This window comes from Portunus trituberculatus, chromosome 21 (genome assembly GCF_017591435.1).
Source record: "Portunus trituberculatus isolate SZX2019 chromosome 21, ASM1759143v1, whole genome shotgun sequence".
NCBI lineage: Eukaryota > Metazoa > Arthropoda > Malacostraca > Decapoda > Portunidae > Portunus > Portunus trituberculatus.
In genome coordinates this window covers 5,159,375-5,166,874 of record NC_059275.1, presented here as the reverse complement: position 1 = coordinate 5,166,874, position 7,500 = coordinate 5,159,375, and the positions used below count along the sequence as shown (strand labels likewise).

Sequence of the window (7,500 nt, the reverse complement as noted above, 5' to 3'; positions counted from 1 at the left end):
GATGTAACTATGCTAAACAAACGAATTTATCTTACCCTAACCTAACCTATCCGAGCGCTAACTTTACTTAATCTCAACTTAGCTTTATAAGAGCATGTGTGGAGTTTCTTGACATTAGATTCTCCTAAGGCAATGAACCTAACCTAATGTAATTCAGCTCTACCTAACTTAATCCTACCCTACCCTAACCTATTTAGAACTTAGCTTAACAAGAGTATGGAGGGTTTCTTGACATGTGACTGTGCTAAGCTAATGAACCTAACCTATCTAATCTTACTTTACCCAACTTAACCCTACCCTAACTTAGCCTAACTCTATCTTACCTCACCTAATCTAATCTTCCTTGACGTAACTTGATTTGACTTTACTTAACTAACTAATCTTAAAATAACCTAATTTTACCTAACCAATACTCTCTCTCTCTCTCTCTCTCTCTCTCTCTCTCTCTCTCTCTCTCTCTCTCTCTCTCTCTCTCTCTCTCTCTCTCTCTCTCTCTCTCTCTCTCTCTCTCTCTCTCTCTCTCTCTCTCTCTGAGGTTTCGTGTGTGTGTGTGTGTGTGTGTGTGTGTGTGTGTGTGTGTGTGTGTGTGTGTGTGTGTGTGTGTGTGTGTGTGTGAGAGAGAGAGAGAGAGAGAGAGAGAGAGAGAGAGACAGACAGACAGACAGACAGACAGACAGACAGACATAGACAGACAGACAGACAGACAGACAGACGAGTGGATGAGTTAGCTTGAGTGAGCGTTAAGACTTATTTCACCACACAATACTTCCTCCTCGTGATTAATACTCTCCGTTTCTCGAGTTTGGACATCCCCATCTATCCCCATTTACCCCCATCCACTCCTCCATCCATTCCCATTTACCCCCATCTACTCCCCATCCATCCCCATTTACCCCCATCCATTCCACTCTTTCCCATCATGTGCCGGAAGTGTATAAGAGGTGGTGGTGATGACAGATGGTGGTGGTGATGATGGTGACGATAGTAGTAGTGGTTGTGGTGGTGGTGATCGTGAAGTGGATTAATTTTATTTCGTTTTCTGTTTAAATAATAATCTTCATAATGTTTCTTTACCTTTTTTCTCGACAATTTTAAAAGGAAGAGTTTGTTTACCTATTTTTATTCATTGAACGTGAGGGAAATGTGGTAAAGAGAATGGAGGAGAAAGACGAAAGATAAAAGGAAGTGTGCAACAGTTTAGAAGAAGAATGAAGGGAAAAGATGAAAGGTAAAAGGAAGGGGACAGCTAGTAGAAAGAAGGAAAAAAGAAAAAGGAGAAAATGGAAGGGTGATCAATAAAAGATAAGAAAGAAAAGGAGAAAAAACTAAAAAGTATGGAAAGGATGGTGAAAGTAAAAGATGAAAAAGAAAGAAAAACAATTGAAGGATGTTGGAAAAAGAAGAGGAGGAAGAGGAGGAATAGTGAATGAAATAAGGAATAGTGCAAGAAATACGGAAATGCTTGAAAATGAAAGTAAAGAAAAAATTGAGCAGAAAGTATAGTGGCTCTTTAAATATCCTCCTTTTTTGTCTTGTATTCTTGTTTTCTGTGGTTTTTTTACTTATTTTTTTCTTATAGCTTAATTTATTAGCTCGTTCTTTTCTGGCTGTACTAACTAACGCATTTATTCACTTATTCATTCATTCAAATATTCTTTTTGTAGTATTTTCCCTTTCTTCTCTTTTCCCTTTCATTTAATATTTTCCTCATTATTGCACTCACTTTACGTATCACTACCAAACAAATTCTAAACAGAGACATAATCGTTGACCGGAACAGCAACACGTACATCAGAAACTAAGACATCAAGTGAAACAAAAATGGAAAAGAAAAACATCCACCAGGAAACTCGGTCGAAAAATTCCCAAGATGAACCGTGACAATCCATCATGTCCAAGAGACGTGATGCTGCTGCGCTTCCTGGTGAGGGAGAGAGGCGCGGCGTCCCCGGGATGAGAGGGAGAGGGAGAGGGTGAGGGGTGTGTCGGCGGCGCGTGGCGGGGCTGGGTGGCGGTGGAGTTGAGTGTTTCACGCCTCATTAGGTGCTCGCCAGATGTGTGGGACGGCGGGACGGTACCTGTGCGGCCGCTGATGAGTTCCGGGGCGGCGGCTTGACGAGAGAAGACGAGAGAGGAGTGAAAGAAGGAGTTTAACGAAGTATGAAGAAGAAAGAGGTTTCAAGAGCATTGATTTTAGGGAAGTATAGAGGGAAAGAAATGAGAATGTAAAGGAAAAAAATTATCTTAATTTGGTACAGGAGGAAAAGAAGGGAGTTCTAAGGAATGTGGAGTGGTTGGAAGCAGTGATTTCATTGAAGTATAGAAAAGAATGAATGGAAAACATGAAAGGAAAAAGAGATATTAGTTTTGTATAAAAGTTAGTAGGAGAAGAGGAGATGAGAAAGAGAAAGAAAACGTAATGTTTTCAAATGTATGAAGAATATGACATAGAAAAAGAGGTGTAGGAAGAAAAAAGAAGTAAAGAAATTAAAGAGATACGAATGCAAGTATGCAAGAAAAGAAAAAAAAATGAAGAGAAATGAGAATAATACATATAGTATAGAGGGAAAATAAGGAAAGAGTAGGGGAGGAACTTTGAAGGAGAGACCGTTAGAGAGGAAAGGAAGAAGAATGCGGAAGGGAGGAACGGAATATTATAATGAAGAAAACAACTGAAAGAATGAATAAAAAATGAGAAAGATGATAATAAAAGAGTGTTATGAGACTTGTAGGACAGCGTGGGAGGGGTAGAAGGGGGAGTGACGGAGTGGCAGAGGAGTGGATGATGGGAAGCGGCAGGGAGTGAGAGATGAAGGAGATAGAGAGAGGAAGGATATATATGGAGGCTTTGATGTGTGGAGGGCGTGTTGTGTGTGTGTGTGTGTGTGTGTGTGTGTGTGTGTGTGTGTGTGTGTGTGTGTGTGTGTGTGTGTGTGTGTGTGTGTGTGTGTGTGTGTGTGTGTGTGTGTGTGTGTGTGTGTGTGTGTGTGTGTGTGTGTGTGTGTGTGTGTGTGTGTGTGTGTGTGTGTGTGGTTGCATCATACTGTCTGGCTGTTTGGGAGGCAGTAGGGAGAGCAGTGCAATGGTGGTCAACTAAAGGAGAGGAAAGGGAGGAGGAGAGAAATATCTGACCATAACTGACCAGCCCCGAGGCGATTTACTGACGCAAACACACACACACACACACACACACACACACACACACACACACACACACACACACAGACACACACACACACACACACGATATTTCTACAATCATAAAACTTCCATGCACGTAAAGTTTAGTAAGCTTCTAAAACAATACTTGAGGCAAACTGCAGAGGAATTGAAATATAAAAGTCAGCCATCAAAGAATCCCGTTTTCTCTTAAGGCAATTCTTGGGTAATGAAAATGTGACCTCAATGTCCGTAGAGTTGTGTAGTGGGAGTGTTTGGGGAGAGTTTGGTGTGAAGTGTGCTAGAGGACTGTTAACTTAATCTTGTTGTTGTTGTTGTTGTTGTTGTTTTCTGTTGTTTCTGGAGGTAGAGATATACTTTTTCTTGTATTTCTTTATTTTCTCTTTCTTCCTTTTCTTCTTCGTTTCCTTTTCCTTATCTTTTTTTTCTTTTTCTCCTCCTTCCCCTCCTTCTCCTCCTCTTCCTCTTGCTCCTCCTCCTCTTCCTCCTCCTCCTCTTCCTCCTCCTCCTCTTCCTCCTCCTCCTCTCCTCCTCCTCCTCCTCCTCCTCCTCTCCTCCTCCTCCTCCTCCTCCTCCTCCTCCTCCTCCTCCTCCTCCTCCTCCTCCTCCTCTTCCTCTTCATCCTCCTCTTCATCCTCCTCTCCTTTTCCTCTTCCTCCTCCTCCTCCGTCTACTCCTTCATCATGATACTCTTTAACTTCATATCTTCATTTCCTTCATTTAGAGAGAGAGAGAGAGAGAGAGAGAGAGAGAGAGAGAGAGAGAGAGAGAGAGAGAGAGAGAGTGGCATGAATGAGCACTGGCGTCACGTAAACAAGTCTTGCAGTGGAGTGACCAAAACCTTCAGGAAATAATCGCTGGCCTTCAAAAAAATATATGCCTTTGAGAAATAAAAAAGAAATATGCCTATGGGTGGTTTAGGCTTAAGGCAAAATAGAAAAAAAGAAAGAAAACTTGCAAAACTTCTTGCTGATGTCAACTTGTAACACCACCACCACTACTACTACCACTACTATTACTACTATCACCACTACCTCCACCACCATTATCATTAGAAGCCTCACCACTTTCACACTCACCACAATCACAGTCACCACAACCCCACCGTGCTAACAACTTGAAGGTGCTTGCAGTAACCAACGCTTCCTTTCTTCATGGCCATTATGTCTTAGGTTCACACACACACACACACACACACACACACACTCACACACACACACACACACACACACTGCTTACTTTACCGTCTCTAATCTTGTTATAACTTTTCGTGGTTCATGTGCTACTGTTTGTGTTGTTGCTGTGTAGTTACTGAGGGTTGAGTTGCTGTGTTTAGAGGTAGGCATTGTGTTGCATCGTCCTTGTGTTGCCTATGATCACTCTCATATCCTTGTGTTGCTTCGGTGTTTCTAGTATAGGTGTTGTTATGTGGTGTGTTCCAGGTTTTCGAATTAAGTAAAAAAAAAATCTCGGTTTCTTCTGGTGTTCTATTATTTTACGTTTTTACTTCTTGTTGTGTGTATTTTGTTAAATTTTCATTGATTTGTCTATTTTTTATCAAGTATTTTTTTTTACTTCTTTTATTTTCTTATTTCTTTTTTTTCATCGTATTTTTATTCTTATTTCCTTTTTGGGTCACCGTTGCTAATTTCATCCATTTTGGTGGATTGCTTCCGTGTGCTGGCGGCAGGTCATATTTCTCAATTGTTTTGTTTATAACCCCTTCGGTACCATGACGCGTTTTTATATTAATTCTGCTTACTATTTGGGGATTTTACACAGTTTCAGGACTCATCTAGGGATTAGAATAATTAAGATTCTGGCCATTAATCCCGCTGTGTCGCTTTTCAATACTGACGGTTCTCCTATCCTGTTGCAGGTGGTGGCGTGGCTCCTGGGCCGCGGGGAGCAGACACTGGCGCACCATCAGACCCTCGCAGACACACTCACGGGCATCACCAGGCAGCAGACGGACTTCCTCAGGTTCTACTCCGTGGCCACGGTGAGTGTGCGCCTTACCTTGTGTCTCCTTGCCTGGTGGTGGTTTAGGCGTGGAAAGTTTAATTTGTGTTTGCTGGGTGTTCTTTAGGTGTAGCTGCATTTTTCCATTTTTTTTTTTTCAGCGTTTCGAATCGTTTCCATGTCTTTTTCTTTTCATTTCCCCTTTCGTCCTGTTACTACTATTGTATTTTGTTTAGTTTACGTTGAAACTTCGTTAGTATGAAGAAAACGGATTGTATGAGTCAAAGGAGAAAACGTACTGTTTTAGGAGTAACTCAAACATTCAGTTATATGTTCTAATGGTGCTTTTTGCTGGTTGAGTGTTTACATGTATACCTTTGTGTTACTACTGAAGTGATGGCATGGCTTGAAATGTCCCACAGCCTTGTCTCCCTCTTCATTGTAGACCGATGATCTAGAACTCTCCCAGAATTACAAAGACCGGAGCTTTAGCTTTGTACACACTTACAGAAAATGTTCTTGTATCATCAGTGAGATTTCTCTTTCTTTGTATTTATGATACTTTACTGGCGAAAACGATAAAAAAAAAAAACCACGCTGTCTATAAATAACTCGTTCGAGAAATAAAAGTGAGAAACTAACTCATAAATAAAACTGTAGATAGTTAGAATATATAGTAGTTATATTTGCGTTTTGCGGATAGATCAATAGAAGATTAGTTACCTTCGTGGATAAGGATGTTCGGTGGCTACATGTATTTGTAGGGCTAAGTGTCTGTCTCTCAGTATATCTCTGTATATATTGCACAGGAATCTCCACGTGTAAACTTGATAACCTGCTACAGCTTCCTTCACTGTCTCACACCAACAAGAAGTATTTATATATCTATGCATATATTCCACACGTATAGACTTAAAAACCTGTTCCTTCAATGTTCTACACCAACAATGAATCAAAGCCACACTCGTCAAAACAAACCAAGACGCATAAATCAGTCAGCCACATCACGGAAGCATTTATTGTCGTATCCCCCTGTCATCATCATTGTGTTTTTACTTATTTTCTCTTTTCCTCAATTACTTGTTTGAATGTGTTTCCGGGAGGCGGGGACTGCTGTGCTGGGGAGGGAGGCGGCAATGAGTCACGGCGCCATGGGATTGTCGTGTTAGGAGCGTGTTATGAGAGGAGTGGGAGAGGAGAGAGATGGGGGGAATGTAGGAATGAGAGGGCTGGCCGTGGGTAAGAGAAAACGGGTGAAGAACGAAGGGTAACTATAGGTAAAGAGATACTGTAGTTCCTCTTCCTTATGTTCTCCTCCTCCTCCTCCTCCTCCTCCTCCTCCTCCTCCTCCTCCTCCTCCTCCTCCTCCTCCTCTTGATTGCTTCCTTTACTGTGAGCAATCAGTTTCGGTTCCTCGCCTCTTCTCCTTTTCATCCAGGTCTCTCTTCCTCTTCCTCTCTCCTTTCTTTTTCCTCCTCCTCCTCCAACGCCTCCTCCTCCCCCTCCACCTCCACCTCCACCTCCTCCTCCTTCTCCTCCACCTCCACCTCCACCTCCTCCTTCTCCTCCTCCTCCTCCTCTTCCTCTTCCTCCTCCTCCTCCCACTCCGGCAGGAAAGGAAACACGCTTAAAAACTTGACGGAGGAGTGACGCATTTAACTTGTATTAAAGCAAGGCGTGAAAAAGCCACCTTGAGTCTTGTCTGTGATGGGGAGGAAGAGAGGGACGTGGAGGAGGAGGAGAAGAAGGAGGAGGAGTTGGAGGAAGAGGTTGGGAGGAAAATAGAAAGGGAAGCAATAAGGAAGAATAAAAAAGGAAGATAGATACAATTGAAAGTGGAGGGAATACTTTTATTGATGAACACACACACACACACACACACACACACACACACACACACACACACACACACACACAAAAGAGAAAGGATGCGAAAGTGAATAAAACCACAGTAACATACAAAAAGAATAATGAGATATAGAAATTCCAAACAAGAGACAACAACACGAATAATAAATGGAAACCAGAGAAAAAAAAAAGGTAAAAGATGTACATTATAGATAATCCGGACAAATCAGATAGAAAACGAACCAGACACGTCAATGAGTAAAGAAAACGGAAGAAAGCACGAAGAAAACGGACTCCTGGAAATTGGACGTTTTAACAGAACATATTAATGAAGACAAGTTGGTGAGAATAACCTGGATAACGATGCAAGAGCGGGCGGGGTGTACTGTGTGGTAAAAATAACCTCTTTAATGATGCTTCTCTGCGGGAAAATAGCCACTAAGATCGTGTAGCAGGAATATCTAATGGTCTTGTTATGCTTGAATAGAACAATTAATGAAAGCAAGTTGG

General features: G+C 41.8%; 1 protein-coding gene across 1 annotated transcript in view; it reads left to right on the top strand.

Annotated features, from left to right (window-relative positions):
• The window catches only part of LOC123506924, a 283,593-nt gene that overhangs the window by 130,617 nt on the left and 145,476 nt on the right, over positions 1-7,500 (top strand). The window contains 1 exon segment of the mRNA XM_045259347.1: positions 5,060-5,182. Coding sequence (XP_045115282.1) covers positions 5,060-5,182 — 123 coding nt within the window.